Source organism: Armigeres subalbatus, chromosome 1 (genome assembly GCF_024139115.2).
Source record: "Armigeres subalbatus isolate Guangzhou_Male chromosome 1, GZ_Asu_2, whole genome shotgun sequence".
Classification (NCBI taxonomy): domain Eukaryota; kingdom Metazoa; phylum Arthropoda; class Insecta; order Diptera; family Culicidae; genus Armigeres; species Armigeres subalbatus.
The window spans coordinates 155,659,435-155,678,993 of NC_085139.1; the positions used below are offsets into that span (position 1 = coordinate 155,659,435).

At 42.7% G+C, this 19,559-nt stretch overlaps 2 protein-coding genes across 2 annotated transcripts; one reads left to right on the plus strand and one right to left on the minus strand.

Moving 5' to 3' along the window:
- Positions 1–423: 423 nt before the first annotated feature.
- Positions 424–17,326, plus strand: LOC134205347 (cell division cycle and apoptosis regulator protein 1-like). Its single transcript, XM_062680524.1, has 10 exons — positions 424–764; positions 924–1,468; positions 1,533–1,720; positions 1,781–2,293; positions 5,648–6,107; positions 6,403–6,511; positions 14,666–15,994; positions 16,054–16,289; positions 16,351–16,466; positions 16,909–17,326. Exons 1-10 carry the CDS (start codon positions 650–652, stop codon positions 17,159–17,161), a joined length of 3,864 nt encoding a protein of 1,287 aa, XP_062536508.1. The 5' UTR covers positions 424–649; the 3' UTR covers positions 17,162–17,326.
- On the minus strand, positions 17,196–18,475 carry LOC134205349 (uncharacterized). Its single transcript, XM_062680527.1, has 2 exons — positions 17,840–18,475; positions 17,196–17,775 (listed from the first exon to the last, which is right to left on the minus strand). Exons 1-2 carry the CDS (start codon positions 18,350–18,352, stop codon positions 17,341–17,343), a joined length of 948 nt encoding a protein of 315 aa, XP_062536511.1. The 5' UTR covers positions 18,353–18,475; the 3' UTR covers positions 17,196–17,340.
- Between the last annotated feature and the right edge of the window lie 1,084 nt (positions 18,476–19,559).

Consider the following 19,559-nt stretch of genomic DNA (forward strand, 5'->3'; position numbering starts at 1 on the left):
GCTAACATCTCTGGGGTTAGCGCGTGGTGGGCCCCACTGACAATTCAAAATGAGTACACAAAAACATCATTTCAGGACTAGTTTTCTATGATGGAGTAATTGTTGTTGAGTGATTTGAATGAATTTATTACTATTATCGTTATGTACCACGTATTCCGTGCCGTGAAAATTGTGTTCGATTTTCAATTTAATTGTAATAAGACCGTCATTCAACACAACACGGTTAGTACGGTGCAAAACAAATTTGAATATTTGATAACAATATTGTATCAGAAAATAACGTCCACAGCAAAATAATAACGTGAATTTTATGTTGAGTCAGAAGCATTGTTGTGTGTCATCCGGCTGGCTGGCTTGCGTTCCAATTTCCAAATGTTCCTTGAATCATTAACGAAAGTTCATTCTGCTGCTGTCAAAATGGAAAAAAAAAATCATTCTCCAAGCCGTGTCTTGTCGCGTTAGGAGAGCCGCCTCGTAATAAAGATTAAATTGTAATTTTCTAATTGTTGAACATTCTAATTAAGTAAAATATTCAGTTTCCATAAGTTAACACCCTAGTTAAAGTGCCAGTTTGTCAGAAAAGTGTATTTGTTAGGAATTTCCGGCTAAAGCGTAAATTTCTTTTTCGCCACTCGGCCGAAAATCCAAGATGGCCTTCAATCAGAAAAATCCCCCATGGCAGCGCAATGCCGGCCAAAGTATTGCCGGGATGCAAACGATTGTGAGCTTTCCTCAAGCGCAGCCCGTATTCAATCAGGGCATGGGTGAGTATTGATTTTCATGTGATTTTTGTACTAAAACACGTTAAAAGGACCAGACAAAAAAAATCAAGAGCATTTTGCCATAATGTCGAATGAAACAATTTGTGATCGCAATCATTCATATACCAAGAGATTTTCTAATGTTTTTTTTCTCTGCTACAGGGCTTCAACAGCAACAAAATCTGTCGCTGATTCCACAAATGGGTCTGCAGCAGCAGCAGATCTACTCGCAAGCCGTTCAATATCCGACGTCCCGTCCGATCAACACGCTTGCCTTTCAGAACCAGCAACAGGCGCAACAATCGGCCCAGATCAACCAGGGCTCATCGAAGTTTAATCCGAATCAACGCGTCTTCAGCGGCACTGGTCACGTCACAAAGGTCCAGAACGATTTCGGCTTCATCGACGAGGAAGTGTTTTTCCACAAGAACGTTTGCAAGGGACTATTTCCGAAGGTTGGCGACCGCGTGCTGGTTGAGGCGGCGTACAACCAAAATATGCCCTTCAAGTGGAACGCCACTCGGGTGCAAGTTTTGCAGTCGGCTTCCTCGAGCTCGGCCAACAGTGGCAGCTCCTCCAGGCATGCTTCAAATTATGGAACAACTCAAACATCCAGCGCCGATCGTTCCGGACGGAGCCGTTATTCTCCGCGGAAATCATCACCGGACCGCCATGGGCATCGTTCTTCGAATCGGGATTCCCGTGATGTAAAATATTATTCCTATTTTTTAAACTAACTTGCAATACTCCCAATTTTTCATTCTTATTCAGGATGACGATCGTCGTCGTCGCCGCGAGGATCGCGATGCTGATCGGCATCGCGACAAACGGGATCGTAGCTCTGAACGAGACCGACGCGATCGCGAGAGAAGTCCCGTTCGGAAGCTATCTCCGAAGCGCAGGAAAGTACGTCCGATTCCCCGCTATATGGTCCAAATGCCAAAGCAACTGTTAACTCTGTAAGTGTGCATTGAATTTTGAAAAGTTTCAATTAATTGAATGAATCGTCAAATTTGCAGCAAATCTGTTGATATACTAGAGCTTCGTCGTCGTTATCATACTTTGTACATCCCGTCGGATTTCTTCTCATCCGAGATTCGCTGGGTGGATGCATTCCCGCCGAACGCACCGTATTATATTCGCAAGCCGTGTGCATTCCACGTGATGCACAAAGACGTGGAGCCACTGACAGCCAACGATGCCAATTTGGAACCAGCCGATGCCGACTATCTCTACAGCGCAAAGGTGATGCTGATGGGCACACCCCCGTTGGCGGATTTCTATCAAAAGTGCTTCACCACCACGGAAGATCGCGAACGCCACGATGAGGATCCCGATCACGTCCATCCGACGCGGCTGATCAATTTCCTTGTGGGCATTCGCGGCAAAAACGAAACGATGGCTATCGGAGGGCCGTGGTCGCCGTCGTTGGACGGAGAGAATCCCCACTCGAATCCGAACGTGCTCATCAAGACGGCGATCCGCACGTGCAAAGGGTTGACCGGGATCGATCTCTCCAACTGCACTCGCTGGTAAGTGTCTGTTTCGAGTGTTGGCACACTCTGGCTAAGTTTAAGGTTTTCTTCTATTCGTTTTTCTTTGTCATGGGGTGTGCTTCCGGATGAATATTGGGTGTAAGGACGGTCTCCGGAGTCAATGGTTCAAATTTGTTTCTTACTATTACCACAGTCATATCTGTGATATTCACTAATAAAGTTTTGATTTATGAGATTTATACATTTTTATGGTAGGATGTATCTATGTGAATTAAGACCTTCGTTGGTATGATATCTATTTTTTTTTATAATGTTCTGAAAACTCAGATGTGAATATGTACATTATGTGGAATATTTTGATTTAAAAAATGTATTGGAGGTAACCTTTTCAGGTTCCATTCAGCAAGATGTTGATTGGCAACTACTTCAAAGTTTGCTTTCGTGTATTTCTCTTTCCTGACGCAAAACGTGCCTTAAGCTGGGTAACCAACTTGATTTGGACCCCTACACATTTTGGACCATCCTGGCGACATTTTTGCCGCTGCTAATTCCCCCATTGGCTTCAGGAAATTAACCTTGCTCAGCATATATTTCACTGGTTTCCCGTGCGAAAAAGCAATATTTGGATGAAATTTCGAGGAAATTAGTTTGTTCAAGAAGGCGAGCGTTACAATGCGTTACGCTTAAAAGTATACATCACTGAAAATCTCAGAACGTACACAATAAGTTTATTTCAAAATTGTAAATTTAAAACGCAGTAATCTTCTCATTGATGCATGCCAACCGAAAGATAAGTCTTGACTTGAACTCTGACCAGGGTAAATTAGAAATTCGACTTTGAAGATTTTAAATTGGGGGTGTCCAAAATGTGTACATTTGGGGGTCCAAAATATGTTGCACTGTCCAAAACGAAGAATATTTTCATTTCAGAAAATGGCAAATTTCACTGATTTATCAATAACTGAAGCTCATTTCGAATTTCTATTTCATAAATAAGACTTTCATCTTTGAAATGGTGTCATTTCCGCCCATATCGAACCTGTATTTCAATAGATATAAGCATATATTGGGATGCACTTCCTCTAGGGGTCCAAAATAGGACAGTTACCCTATCCTGCTATTGTTCACCCAGACGTTGTACATCACTTTTCCAACTTTCTCGAGTACAGTACCGACAGCCCAAGACCAATTGTTTTTATCGTAGATTTTTACGTACACAGCATCCTGTGCTGCAAACGTCCTCGGATGGCTTGAGTTAGCTTGACTTATGGCTGGCTTCAGTACCTGTGGAGCTCGCGGGAGATCCATAGATGGCCGTAGTGGTAAATTGTACATAATTTCACTTGGCGATTTGTTATTTGGAACATTCGGATTGGGTGTAGTCCGATAACTTAACAGGAAAACATCCAGTCCTTGGTTGATATTGCCTTCTCCCTCCTGAATTTTTCGTACTGCACGCTTGAAGGTGTCGACAAACCTTTTGGCTTGGCAATTAGATTGCGGATGGAAAGGAGGGTGACATGTTGCAAACCATTTTCACTACAAAACTGCTCGAACTCTGCACTCTTGAACTGGGTGTCAAACGGCCTTTTGCCAAATGGCATTAACCTTATAGGGGTAATAGCCTAAATTTTGCTGCCGAATGTAGCAAAGGCAATGCATCCTCCAGTTGCTGCTTAGTTCGTAGATTTTCCGGGTTTTAGGGTAAATGATATATTTTGGACAAGTACATATTTTGGACAAGCCTGAGCTTCTTCGATCAATTTTAGATAATGTGTAGGATTTTTTTTTATCGAAAGTATGATCATTGCATACTTTTACCTCAACTCTAGCGGCTCCTGATGAGAATTCACTAATCAACTATTATTTATCGTTAAAATTATCTAAAATGTAAAGCTTTCTACCAAAGTGCCTGCTGGACGCCAGTATGCAGGAGAACATGCATTATAGGACTCTTCGTAACATGCACCTGAAACACGTTTAAATTGGTTCAAACGGCAATCTTGAGGTCCTGCGGCCAAAGTTTGATTGTAATTGAGATACTAACATATTCCAATCGCTTAACATGAACTTGAGACGGATGAAAAAGGAGTGACCAAAATGAAGTTATGTTTTTATGCATCAGACATTTATTGGTCACCCCATGTACAGTACATGGATGAACCATTAATTGCCAACTTTCAGGTTGCATTGCAAATGCATTTAAATTAATGTGGATACGTGTAGGTAAGTCATACCATTGAGATCTGTAGGTGACCATTTTTAAATAAGGAGAAAATGACTCTGTCCAAAATATATTCATTTTCCATGTCGAAATTATATATTTGATGTCCAAAAAGAAAATATTTCAGTTCGCAGTATATCACAGTTTACACCTAGTAAACGTAATTTACTCAAAAATTGTGTAATGGAGACACAAGACTAATCATAGGTTATGTATTTGGATGAACCTAGTGGTTTTCAATTGGTTTATACTATTCAATCTCGACATATTTTCTAATGAATGTCCTGCGCTTGTCCAAGATACATCTTCTTCTTCTTCTTCAATGGCTCTACATTCCAACTGGAACTTGGCCTAGCTTTTCAACTTAGTATTCTATTAGCATTTCCTCAGTTATTAATTGAAAGCTTTTCTATGCCCGCCATTGCATGAGTATGTATCTTGTGTGGCAAGTACAATGGATACACTATGCCCAGGGTGTCGAGAATGTTTCCAACCCGAAAACATCCTAGACCGGACGAGAATCGAACTCGCCATCTCCGGATTGGCAATCCTACGCCTTTGCTCGCAAGGCTACTGGAGACCCCCAAGATACATCATTTACCCTAATGTCCGACAATATCATTCGCTGAAGCACACCTTCGCCGTATTTTGTTTTGTGTTACTTTGAAAATAATAACAAGAGTAAGTATGCCAACGATAGAGAATACCCGCAGAAATGAAAAAAAAAACTCGAAATGGTTACAGTTGTTTGTTTGCATAAACGGGCCATATTCGTAACTTAATTTGTTGATCACTCTAAGAAGTTCAGACAGCTGTTGCCGTACGCGATTTTGGCAAAGCGTCTTCAGTAGAAATCATTCGCGCGATTGTGTGGCCAGTTCTTTCTTATGTTATTGCTCTAACTCAAACTCGTACAACGTCCCTCGTACCACAATATCTAACAAAATATCTTATCGAATTAGCTGTAGTTTACGTTTTTTGTTACCTACCCTTTTCTGTTATTACTTTACTTTCTCTTACACCAGACTTTGCTAGAGATCACAGTGATGAAGCGATTGATAGACATAAACATTAATTAACAATAATTACCTTTGAAATTTTCACCCAACCCCATGATTACCGTTGAAGTTTAATCTGAAATCAACTACTACTATATACCAACACAGGTACCGGTTCGTGGAGCTCTATTATCGTCGTTCAGAAACCTACCACAAGGGTCGTTTGATTCCAGCGCGTATCGAAATGGTGGTTATCTTTCTGCCCGATGTACGTTCCTGTCAGCCAACGAATCCAGAGTGGGATGAGCTGCATCTTAGTTACAAGTCGCACTTGGAGCGTATTATTAATAGTCAGAATTCCGATAGTCCAGTTCCGGCCGAGGGTTCGTCAACAGATGGCGCTAGCGGTGATGCACCGCCTACTCAGCAGACTTCTCCCGATGGCGATAAAGTCGCTTCCTCTGAAACCAAGACTTCGGCAGATGCTGCTACTGCTCCTGCCGCTGCTGCACCTTCTACTGACAACAGCGAGGCCGCCAAGGGTTCGACCAACGAGAAAGCTGATTCAACCGTTGAAGCCGCCCCCATTAAGGAGGAAGCAGAAGAAGCAGCAGAAGACAATGAAAAGGCACATTCATTATTTTCCTTAAGTCCATACACTAGGTTTCTTAGTTTTAAGCGGTACTAGTAGAGTGATTATCTTAATCCTGTATAACCCAGAGTCAGAGTGACTTCATACAAAAGAACAATAATCGATCGATACCGTGCGAATGTGTCCTTCGCGCTGTGAGTGCATGTGCGAATGAATGAGTGTGTGGAAAGAAAATGGTTGCGAACATATCGCTGATTCGCAATCGTTCATTGCTTTGCAGAAATCGGGTAGTGCCTAATAACCTGTTTTACTTCCTAACATGCGTTTACAGGACGATGCCGAAGCAGATAAAGCGAGCGCTCCCGCTGAGTTGGATTTGAAGAAAATGAAGGTCGCTGACTTGAAGGCTGAACTACTGGCTCGTAATTTGCCGACAGACGGTGAGTTTTTCACATATATAAATTCCTTTTATATTAGACGGGAATCTTCTGTCACCATCCCCCTCAAAAATTCGTGGCCAAATTTATTTATTTGAGAAGGGAATTTCAAAATTTTACCGGAAAAATAATAAAATTTTGAACTTCCATAAAAAATCTTTAAGAAAACTGGTGAGTTTTTTTATTTTATTAACTTAAGATTTTTTTTATTTCCTACCGCCTTCATTATCGGAAGGCCAGTGGGACAAATAAGAAATTAATATTTGTTCCGTCCTTATTTAGCACCGAAAAGTACAGGAAAGCGAGAAATGGGAGAAAAATTTGGCTGAAGAAATAAAATAGACCCCATCTCGCGGTTCTTAGCCTCTTACCCAGCAACTCCTATCCCTACCTCCTCGTGGTGCAGGCCGGGATACGAGCAACCTTAGGGAAGATCGGGTAACCAATTCCGGTGGGAACTATGGTCGTATGCTGACAGGGAAGAAGAGGGAGGGGGCTGGGGGTTTGCTCCTCTCCGGAGGTGCAAATCTTACTAAGCGTCTGCTCTCCATGTCAGGAGCGGCTCACAACAGCGTCTGTTCTCTATGTTAGGGGCGGCTGATCATCCTCCGATTGCCAGCGAGGGACTCTCAGTGAAACTGTGCAACATGGTACACCGAGAATAAAAAGGAATGGCTTTCCGGAGATTTAGGTGGTTTGGTATCAGGCCCTGCAAGCCAGCCTTAAAAATCATAGGTAACGAATAATCAACAAGAGAGTACGGACGGACCGCAACTATCGGCGAAGACCACTGCGACGAAAAGGGACGAAAATAGGAGGTTTGTTGGTAGGGATCAATGGTGCGAACGTTTAGAGGTAATCATACCATCTACCAGAGCTGCGGCAACACACGAGCTGGGAACAGCTTTCATAATGATGGGCGATATGAAAAGGTTCGTGAATGGGTGGTGGCCGATCAATGAAAGAATGTGCAGGTTGAGGATCAAAGGCCGGTTCTTCAAATTCAGCATAATCAACGTCCATAGCCCACACTCCGGAATCACTGATTATCTTTATCTATATCTTTATTGTTGTTGCATCAACAGGCTACGTTTGGCCCCAATGATGTAGAGTATGTATTTGAGAAAAAAAGTGAACATTAAAAGATGGTGTCAAGGGATAATACAAAATAGGTATAAAACATTTAAACAAGTATAGTCATTGTCTTCCTCTGTTTATGTCTGCGAAGAACGATGAAAATCTTCGGCGTAACATGCTCCGTTTGGCGTGAAAATCGAAGAGTGATACGACTCTGTTGAAGACACGCTGTAGGCCACATATAGCTCCATGTATGCCATAATTTGTACGACGAAAGGGCAGCCTCAACATATGACTGTTACGGAGCATGCGTGGCTACGAATGATGATGATAAGAACGCGTTCTACGCTCAACGTAAGTACGACAGCCAAGAGGAGGAGTTTAGACCGACTATTGGAAAGTCCATCGCTCATCGGCTGTCGAACGATAACGGCCTACGACTAATTCTAGCATGATTTTTGAAAACGTCGTATGTCCAACTGAGAGACTCTCTTTCATTACGCTCTCTTTCACTAATATCGAAGCTAACATTTGTTGCGATATTTCCACCTCAGCACGCTAAACAAAGCTATTTTCTCCAGATCTCTGTGAAAAAATCCGATGTAAATGTTAGTATGGCTTCGTAATAATTGAAAGAGAAAGTAAACAAAGTGAGTCTCTCTTTTGGACTCACGACGTTTTCAAAAATCACGCGAGAACTGATTTCGCCGCCTCCAAGAATATGGCCATTCGCAGCACCTACTTCCAACACAGCCTTCCGCTTCCGTATCGGTACACCTGAACATCACCACTGCAGGCCGATGCACAAATGGACCACGTTCTGATTGATGGACGGCACTTCTCCGATATTATCGACGTCAGGACATATCGTTTATTGTATGATTTCATCAACAGACTACAATTGGCCAATTGTATGTAAATATTAATTAATACTAATGACATAAACGCACATAGTCAGGAAAATATAACATAGTAGCATTGTCAAGATAAAAAATTAAAACAAATAAAATGCAGCCTTATCACATACAATCAACGAAAAAATTCAGAAAATCTACGACGAAGAACATTCCGCGTCAAGTTGAAGTCGAACATGGAAGAAACTCTATTAAACGTTATCTGGAGGCCGTAGATTGCGTTTTCTGCACCGTAGTTAGTGCGACGAAGGGGGAGCCTCAGCATCGAACTGTTCCATAGCGGTCTTGGTTGAACGTTCATGTTGACTTGTAGTAAGATTTTTTTGCAATCTATTCTTCCTTGAAGTACATCAGCTACACATAGGGCTCTGCCCACATCTCGGCGGATATGCAGTGGCTCTAAGGCAATCAAGCGACAACGTTCCTCGTAACTAGGAAGATGCAGCGGGTCTCTCCAGTTTAGTCTTCGAAGTGCAAATGGTAATTGAAGATAATCGGCTCTTTTTTGCGTAAAAATGTGATAACGGTACATTTTGTCGGATTAACAATCATCCGGTTCGTAGTGCACCAATCAGCGAAAGCATTGATTTGACCTTGGAGAGTATGGCAATCAGTAACCGAGCAGATACGTAGGAATATCTTGAAATCATCAGCAAATGATAATTGTGGACCCTTAACAGCATGATGGACATCATTGAAGTACATGATAAAAATCAGCGGTCCTAAATGGCTGCCTTGTGGTATACCCGACGTTGCACGAAAGTATGTTGATGGGTTGTCGCCTAATGCGACCGTTAGTTGGCGGTCAGTAAGATACGAGCGAAACCATTTCAAAAGATCCCCACCGATACTTAATCGGTCCAGTTTTGCGGTCTGTGGTCTGTGTAGAGGTCTGTGTAGATCACATCCGTTTGGGCCCGAGTGTTCATACTGTCCGTGATATACGAGCTTAGACACAGTAGATTCGTAGTTGTGGAGCGCCCAGTTACAAAGCCATGCTGGTCTGTGTTGATGTGTTGCTTGCAGTGTGCACTGACGTAATCAATGATAACAAGTTCAAATAGCCTCGATACGGCGCATAACAATGTAATTCGCGCTTGTTACTCTTTTTATACACAGGAAACATTTCGGATATTTCCAACAGGAAGGGAATACTCCGCTGGAGATTGAAAGCTGGAAAATCTTTTGAACTGGAGCCAGTAGCCATTCGATACTTCTTTTAATAAAAGAGGATGGCACCCCATCAGGACCGAGCTTACATGAACCCTTGAGTTGAGATCAGGGATTGAATTTATCATTTAGTATTCAGCCAATAACTCATTCCAGAAGCGGAATTTCGAAAAGTGTTGTATGGCGGACTTCTAGCGCTGATTCCCCTCCAAATCTTTGATCAAGAGTACATTGCTCTATGTCTAATATTAACAGCGTGAAACGCTAGAAACCCTCAATATACTAAACGATAATAAGTGTTATTATCATTTAGTATATAAAATGATACTAGCGTTTCCCGCGGTGAATATTGGACATAAAGCAATATACCCTTGGACAAAGTTGTAGAGGGGAATCAGCGCTCCGTCATACAACACTTTTCGGAATTCCGCCTCTGGAATGAGTTATTGGCTGAATACTAAATGATAATGAAATGATAAGTTCAATCCCTGGTTGAGATGCGGCTTTAGTAATAAGTTCAGCACTCACGTCAATGCTAACCAGCTGTTGGTTAGCCAAGCGGACGTTCTCGGCTGCGGAGGTGATGGAGTCGGCGGACAGTAGCTCTTCTTCGAACACACTGGAAAATTTAGCCGAAAAAAGGTTGCAAATGTCCTGTTGCGTGTCAGCAGTTTCGTCATTGAGAAACATGGATGAAGGCAATTCGCTTTCCTTGCGTTGTTCATTTATGTAATTCCAGAAAGATTTCGGGTGAGTTTTTAGGCGTTGTTGGATCCTTCTTTGATAGCGTCGGAAAAGGAACCGACTTAAGCGCTTGTACTGATAATTGATACTGACGTAGTATCGTCTCAAAGAAAGTGAGTGGAATTTAGTGAACCTTTTCAGAGCAGCCTCTTTATTCTTTTTGTTGTGATAAATGGGCACACCTTTTAACGAGCGAAGTTAGTTAGTCATCCACGGAGTGCGACTGTCAGACTGGACAATTCTTTTCGGGACATGCCTATCGATGATGTATGCCAACACATGAGAGAAAGTTTGTGCAGCTGTGTTGACATCGATCGGATTCAAATGTGATCCCAATCCAGTTCTGAAAGAACTTCGACGACACTGCGATAGTCGGCCCTTCGAAAATCGTAGGTCACTGCGGCCACAGTGCTAGAAAGTTAACGGTCATATCGTGGTGCTAACATTCACTCTGATCACTATCTGGTGATGGTTAAACTGCATTCAAAACTATTTGTCATCATCAATGTTCGGTACTGACTGCATACGCGCAGCATCTCGAGGCAGCGTTGCCGGAAGAGGGTGAGCTCGATGGGGCCCCTCTTGAGGACTGCTGGAATACAGTCAAAGCAGCCATTAACGACGCAGCAGAGAACAATGTCGGTTATATAGGACGAAGACGACGGAACGATTGGTTCGACGAAGAGTCAAATTCTGGAGGAGAAAGTTGCAGCGCGGGCTGTCGCGCTGCAGCAAGGTACCCGGCAGAACGTGGAACGTTATAGATGGAAGCGGAGATAGCAGCCCCACCTTTTTCAGGAGAAGAAACGTCGCCTGGCAGAAGCGGAGTTCGAGAAGATGGAACAGCTGTGCCGTTCTCAAGAAACACGCAAGTTCAATCAGAAGCTCAACGCATCCCGCAAAGGCTTCGTGCCGCGAGCCGAAATATGCAGGGATAAGGATGGGAGCATCTTGACGGACGAACGTGTGGTGATCGAAAGGTGGAAACAACACTTCGAGGAACATTTAAATGGCGCTGAGAGTACAGGCAGCGGAGGAGATGACTACAGCGGACGATGCAAGCCAACCAGCCCCCACCTTGAGGGAAGTTAAGAATCCCATCCAACAGCTAAAAACCAAAAAAGCAGCTGGTAAGGATGGTATCGGAGCTGAGCACATCAAGATGGGCTTGGAAAAGCTGGCCATTTGCCTGTACAAACTGATAGTCAGAATCTGGGAAACTGAACAGCTACCGGAGGAGTGGAAGGAAAGGGGTTATATGCCCCATCTACAAAAAAGGCGACAAGCTGGAGTGTGAGAACTTTTGAGCGATCAACTTCCTTAATGCCGCCTACAAAGTGATATCCCAGATCATCTTCCGACATCTGTCACCATTAGTGAATGTGTTCGTGGAAAGTTATCAAGCCGGCTTCATTGACGGCAGCTCGACAACGGACCAGATCTTCACTGTACGGCAAATCCTTAAACAATGCCGTGAATAGCATGTCCCAACCCACCATCTGTTCATTGATTTCAATGTGGCATACGACAGTATAGACCACGTAGAGCTATGGAAAATTATGGACGAGAACAGCTTCCCTGGGAAGCTTACCAGACTGATCGAAGCAACGGTGGATGGTGTGCAAAACTGCGAGAAGATTTCGGGCGAACACTCCAGTTCGTTCGAATCGCGCCGGGACAAGGTGATGGACTTTCGTGCCTGCTGTTCAACATTGCGCTAGTAAGTGTCATGCAGAGAGCCGGGTGTAACAGACGGGGAACGATTTTCAACAGATCCAGATTATTAAATAATTAAACAAATTTTGTTTCGCGGATGCAGCGCCGTAGCGTGCGGTTGGCCAGGTTGGCCCCCGCCAAGGGCGCCAGCCCTTAGGGGGCGCCGAAATCAAGAATTATGGTATGAGAAACAGAACAATTTTATAAGTTACATGGTCAAATAATAACGACTGAAAAGTCCAAAGGTCTACGGTGATGCTATTTTTAGTAATCTAATCTTTCTTCTATCTCAAATAAACATGTCGAATGGTTTTGTCTTAGTTTTGGCCACCATTTCGGTTTCTCTGAGCCTTCCGGACCCGGCTACGAAAAGTCTAAAAGTCTTATATTCAAAAGGTTATTTAAATATTGTGGATCGGATTGTTTCTATGTTTGAACAGTATTACTGTTACAGGTCCGTTACAAATTCTGAAAGACCTTTTGCTCCAATTACCTACATCGGGGTAGGGGTAAAAGTAAGATGAATAAACAATTGAATTTCAAATTCACCACATTTTTTTCTATTCCCATTCCCAAAAGACCAAATGTAACGCAATAATTTTCGTACAATACTGAAATTAAAGTCGTTTGTTCAGTATAAGTAAGCAAATGATCTACCATTGTTTTACCCCATGTATGTGTTAAGGTTTTTTCAACTTATGCTCCTGAAAAAAATACTAGAAAAAGCACGTGGTTTTCAAGATGGCCGATTTGTGACTTTGTTGTATAATAACCTTAATATAAGTTTGCTCGTCTGATTCAGAAGAACTTCATTTAGTCCGAAAAATGATCACCATGTGCGCATTTTACCTGGCGGCCTGTTTGATTCCACCGAATTAAAAACTTATAGGTACGAGTCCAATGGGAAAAAGATAAAACTGATGAATATCCTACTATAGGCAGTGATAATGTTCCTTGCAAAAATTACTTCTTCGGTTATCATTTCTCAAGGCTCTCGTAGATTAGCAAAATTCATCCGCAATATTTACGAACAACATGTGCTATCAAAGCATTCATATCCTCACTTCACTACGAAACCCCCTCCTGCTTTCGATGACGATTCCAATCAACTCAAAGTTGGATTTTATTGACCCAACGAAGAACAACAGCACTTACAAACCCATGACAGACCCATTCCAAAGTGGGATTTTTCTTGATCTGAAATCAGTTAGCGATTTCGATCATCGACCGATCCACTTTAGTCTTGGATTTTCTTGTACCCACCATCTGAAATTTGTATATAATGTGTCACGATTTTTAAATCCATTTTCTCCATGATGTATTTGCAAGTACGTTAGTTCCTTCAATCGAGAGCAACAGCCGTTATGGACAGTATGAGCTGAAAGGAATCATAAGTAAATAACTTTCAGCATTTTAATGATCTTCCAGCCCGTTCTGAGTGTTTCTACAGATTCCATACGAAAATCCAGTACCTAACATTTTCTACCACATTCAGCAAATAATGAAAGAATATCACAACATTTTTAAAACCATACCGCCAAATACTGCTTGTTATTTTGCTAATGAAGATAAAAAACTTTAGGGTGAGAATCAAAATGTTATTGGAATGTAAAATATTGAACATTTTTCCTTAGAAAAAGAGGGGCGCCCAAAAACATTTTCGCCAAGGGCGCCCGAAATTCACGCTACGGCTCTGCGCGGATGACATGGACATTGTCGGCCGAACATTTGCAAAGGTGGCAGAACTGTACACCCGCCTGAAACGTGAAGCAACAAAAGTTGGACTGGTGGTGAATGCGTCAAAGACATCATGCTTGTGGGCGGAACCGAGCGCGACAGGGCACGCCTGGGAAGCAGTGTTACGATAGACGGGGATACCTTCGAGGTGGTCGAGAAATTCGTCTACCGCGGATCCATGCTAACGGCTGATAACAATGTTAGTCGTGAAATACGAAGGCGCATCATCTGTGGAAGTCGGGCCTACTACGGGGTCCAGAAGAAACTGCGGTCAAAAAAGATTCATCACCGCACCAAATGTGTCATGTACAAGACGCTGATAAGACCGGTAGTCCTCTACGGCCTTCGGTAGAAAAGCGTACTAATTTTGTTCCGGATAGACAATATTAAATCAGATTTGGGTTTTTGGATATGGGAGTAGAAAAACATGTGGCGAATTAAATATTCACCACGGGTTTAATTGTATAATCATCTTAATCTGGTCAGGAAATAAGAGTTTTTAACTGCTGAAAGAAGGTGTAGCTACGCGGTAGTCTCTAACAATAATATCCATTTTACTTTTTGAAAATGTCGCAAATCTTCACACTATTTTAAATTCTGTCATTGGTCCTTCTTACCTACATATACCTATAATAATTGTCTACACAGGGATCGGGATTAAATCGAATGTTTTATAAGTGCTTCACAGTTAAAATCAAGAACGAGACATTTAAGACAGCGTAATTGTTAAGTTCGGAACATATGCTTTACCACAGGTACCACAGGTACTAATAAATACATGCGGATCCTCTTTTTACAGGTGTAAAGAATACACTAATGGCGAGGTTGGCCAAGGCCCTGAAGCAGGAAACAAATTCGAATAGTAAGGACGACGAAGACAAAACCACAGGTGACAAAAAGGATGACGAGAAGCAAACTAACGAGAAGGAAGCCACTCAAGAATCGGAGAAACCCGCTGAAAAGGACGATGAAGAATTTGAAACGATGGACAATGTCGATATGTCTGAAGTGACCGTAATCGATGAGTACGATTCTAAATCCGACGACAAGACCAATGACGAGGCTAGCAAAAAGGCGGAACCAACCAAACTCACGGAAAAAGAGCGCCAGGTGTTGGAGAAACGATATTCGTTGCCGGAGCAGCCTCACATCATTGTGCATCCTTCAAAAACGGCCAAATCTGGCAAATTTGATTGTGCCGTTATGTCGCTGTCGGTTTTGTTGGACTATCGTCCGGAGGACTCCAAGGAGCATTCGTTCGAGGTATCCTTGTTCGCAGAACTGTTTAACGAAATGCTGACCCGTGATTTCGGGTTCAACATTTACAAGGCTCTTCATATGCTTCCCTCCAAGAAGGAGGAAGAACCCAAAAAAGAGTCCACTGCCGAGGAAGTGAAAGAAGACGATGACAAGAAAGTTAACGGCGACGGATCCAAAGAAAAAGCAAAAAGCTCCGAAGAAAGCACCAAATCAAAGGACGATAAAGATGATAAGGAGAAAGATCGCGCCCGCGATCGTGACCGCGATTCGCGTAAAAGATCTCGCTTTGACGACTCGGCCGAGGAAGAAAGGCGTCGCAAGGAGAAGGAAAAGGAGAAAGAACGGGAGAGGCTAAAGTACTACACGGCCGACCGGGACCTTTTGTTATCATTCACTTACTTTGATATAAGTCATTGCGGTTACATATTCGACAAAGATGTTGAAGATCTCTTCTATACCATTGGCTTGAATCTTTCTCGTTCTCAAATACGTAGACTGGTAAGCAAGGCCGTTACCAGAGATTCTCTTTACTATCGGAAGCTGACGGACAAGGTTAAAGAGTTGACCGAAGAAGAGAAGGAGTCCGATGGTAAAGAAAAGGAAGGTGAACAGAAGGAAACAGTTGCTGAAGCTACCGATGATGCTGTTGTTCCTGTTGTCAAACCGGAGAAAATTGAAACCGTAGAACTTACGGAAGCCGATCTGGAGGTACTGGCCACTGGCAATTGCAATCTAGTGGAACAAATGAAGATTAATCTCCAAGCGGTTCTGGAGAGTGAGATTGCAGAGGCTGGAAATGATCCACCAACCAAGAAGATTAAACTCGAGCCATTGCAAGACGACAGCGATATCCCGGAGACCAACAACGGTAATTATGGGTGGTATTGGAAACAAGTATTCATTAAACAATGTTTGTTAAATCCTCAGGTCTGGTGTTGCACAATGGTGGCGTTCTGGACATTCCGAAACTATTGGAACAAATGCGGCGCACCGAGAAGGCACGTGAAGATGCGGACCAGTTGTTGATAGATTTGCGTAAGCAGAACTTGGACCTTACGAAAAGTCAAACTCGTTCCAATGATAAGATCAAGGATCAAGCGGGGGACATCAAGAGTCTAACCCGAAAGCTCGTCGACGCCGAACAGAATCTTCGTGACGTCACCGTAAGTTGCTATTTTTTTGCGCTTATCTGTCATAAATATTTATAATCTTTATTTTTTTTAGAAAAAATCGAATGAATATTTCTCAACCTTGTCCAGCGTGTATGACCGTGTCAGCGTTGTGATGCATCGTGCAGATCCGAAGCGCTCTTCGTCGATCTCTTCGTCTCGACGTGGCAGGTAAATCTGTGAAATTGATCAAATCTCTTTTTATAAACGGCACCTATTAGGACTGCGCCCTTGTTTCCGTTCATGTTGTTTACTGCCCTTCAAATGCATAACAGTCTCATTTAGATAGAAAATGCAGCAATTCTTGGACTGTTCAACTATCTAAGACGGGTTTAGTACTTTCCATTTAATTCCATTACGTTTTGTTATCTTTACATATACGTATTTCGACCTCAACTGTAAGGCCGCCTTCAGTGTCTCGTACTTGACTCGACTGGACTCATTGACAGTTTTTGCCTTTCCCGTTTTATACTGCCTTGATTTAATGGTGGGACTATTATGCATTAATGGACAGTGTACTAAGTAGGGGAAGTTGGGCATGATCGCCCACAACGAGTGTAGCATTAGTAGGGGAGGATCCAGTTTCGTACTAACGTTATTGTATTTTTTGTAGCTCTCGCGATCGTTCCGGACGCAAAGATGATAAATCAAAGGACAAAGAATCGGAAACGACGAAGGATTCTTTGGACAAAGCGAAGCCAGAGGAACCCAAAAAGTCTAATGATTCTCCTACGGCTGGTAGTGAATCGAAAGCTTCTGAAGGTGAGACAAAGGGAAATGATGAGAGTAACAACAAGAATGCGGAAAAAGTAGCCGAAGAGACCAAACAAGCGGAGCAGAAAGTCGAAGAAGAGAAAAAGGAGTAATGAATGACCAGTAATAAAAATTAAAACAGTGGCGTTTCGTATTCACATTTTTATTATCATTTTCCAGCATTCATGAGGAAAATATACGATAAAACTAAATAAATTTACATTCAATCCAATTCAGTGTAGTTAAGGAAATAAATGATTTGCTTGAAGCAAAAACTATTATATTGGTGCATTCATTTGAAATTCAGCATATTCGTGAAGTAATCAAAAATTCTTTGGTAAAAAGCGTCCCCTTCGCCAAAGATAAAGCAATCGTATTCCGTGTTCAGCAATTCAAAAGTGTACAGCTTCTTCCCCGTTATCGATACCAAATCACTGTTTTCGCGCTTCATTTCAAATTTCAGACCCAATGACTTGGGAATCGACGTGCATTTATCCTCCACATCTAGCAGTTCATCTATGAACACTCTTCGAGCGGAGTGAATTTTTTCTGGTTCCATCTCTTCGAAGAACCGATGACGATCCGTTATCTTGACGCCAAGTTTTTTCTTGATGTCTGAATTGACGAGCTCCCTGTATGTTCGGATGATATGCTCGTCCTCCTCCATATCCATCTTGGCAGCCTGGTCGAGGGATTGGATCTGCATTCCGCTGTCCTCTACTGGCATCTGGAAGAAAATTAGTTAGCAGCTGGCTATTCATTTCTTGAGATCTTATTATCTCATTACTTACGGCTTGTAGCGTTTTCAGCATTTCGTTGCATGCCGCCTGCTTCGCTCCTTTCTTCGTTTTGTGGATTCCCCGTCTAACGATTGTTCCGATACGGCATTCGAACTCAAACTCCGGGGCATGCGATGGCCCGGAACTGCGAACGCACTCAAACGACGGCATGTCAAAGTTGCGCTGAACGCATATGTCGCGCACCTCGGTTACTTTATCGGAGGAGAGCACCGACAAATAGTGTTCCTCGTCATCCACGTTTACGTTACTAAGCCCACTCTGGAACAGAATCTTCAACAGCTTATAGGCCGCGTCATGTTTAGAGTCCTTCTTGGAGCGCCCGATGCCGCTGGCGTTGAAGCCAAGGGCGGTGACCGATGTCATGAAAACTTTTGCACTAGGATTCGTACCATCCGTTTCTTCGCCGGTAAATGTGTACACCGGATGAGGCGATTTTTGGGCGACGCATAGTTCCTGCAACTGGGTTATTGGAGTGTTGGTGTTGAGAACGGCTTTTGTAGCCATTACGTACTGGAACTCAGAAATTTTTATCACTTCACACTTTTTTCTTCGGAAAAATCGTTATATCGCTGTTTTCCCTGTTTTCATGCTTTTTTTGTTATTATTTGGGAAGTGTTGCCAATTATTGCACAACACTCAAAGAAAAATTATTCCCTTCGTTTTTTTGTGTTGTCTTGACCGTCTTGACGGCTAAGAGCATCATTATCGGTCGCGAACATTCGCGAAGTCGAAGCAAAATTCTTCACACAAACAATGACAGTTCTTTATGGGTTTTTACAGTAGAGTAACAGAGATGAGGAGACGGCGGCCATGTTTCACTCAAACTCTGACAGATAGCAATGGAGTTTCCCATAGGAGGGAAGAGCAGAATTTGCTTCGACTTGGCGAATTTTAATCATCCACGCAGCGCTTTCATTTTAGTTTCGTCACTCGTTTTCGTATCGGTCACTATTTTCGGCTCTCAATTTGGTTGCTGTATTCCGTACCGGTGACGTTTGACAGTTCACAGTTCATCAAATAGCAGCGCTCTTATCGCGCTACCAAATTTGGTCACCTGTCAGTCGCGCTACTCTGTTATAGCAGCGCGTTTAGTAGCGACTAGCCACCCTATAACCAGAGACCGGCGGAGTGAAAAACTGTCGAAATGGCAACGTATGAAAATGCATGAAAATCGTGAAAATAATAACGGCATCACTTGAACTTTTTGCTTGCTTCTTATGGATGCAAATTAAACAAGTCTAATTGGAACCGCTTTTGACGGTTCGATTGGAAACAAGGTGGCGTCTTCGCCGATCTCTTATTGTAGTATTTCTAGTAGCGACCGGTAAAGTGTTCAGAATATGATACTACGCTGCCAAACGGCCTAAACTTACCACCGGTGTTCTTGCTCTAAGAGTAAAATCAGCAGTGAAATGAGTGAAATCGTTCGGGGCTGTCAGTTTGATTATAAATCTGAAACTGAGTGCTGCGGATAGAGCCGCTTTTCTGCTCTCAAGCGAGTAGCGGGATATTTTGAAATCAATCCTATAGGCAGAATTATTTTGCAGTTCTCCGGCTGTCAAACATTTCCCGCTCTACGAATTTATCTTTCCATGAAGCCGCATGAATGCGCGAGACTCTGCATGACTTTACGATGGTTTACATACATTCCTGCTCCACCCGGATAAAAGTGTACCATAGGCTCAACAGTGTAAACAATTGAATTACCATA

Bases quoted from the DNA above. Each gene is read 5' to 3' on its own strand.
- LOC134205347 (XM_062680524.1), top strand. From the start codon at position 650: ATGGCCTTCAATCAGAAAAATCCCCCATGGCAGCGCAATGCCGGCCAA. The intron at 1,721-1,780 runs GTAAGTGTGCAT...TCAAATTTGCAG, and splicing joins CCAAAGCAACTGTTAACTCT to CAAATCTGTTGATATACTAG. The intron at 16,467-16,908 runs GTAAATCTGTGA...TATTTTTTGTAG, and splicing joins TCTTCGTCTCGACGTGGCAG to CTCTCGCGATCGTTCCGGAC.
- LOC134205349 (XM_062680527.1), bottom strand. From the start codon at position 18,352: ATGGCTACAAAAGCCGTTCTCAACACCAACACTCCAATAACCCAGTTG. The intron at 17,776-17,839 runs GTAAGTAATGAG...ATTTTCTTCCAG, and splicing joins TGCTGAAAACGCTACAAGCC to ATGCCAGTAGAGGACAGCGG.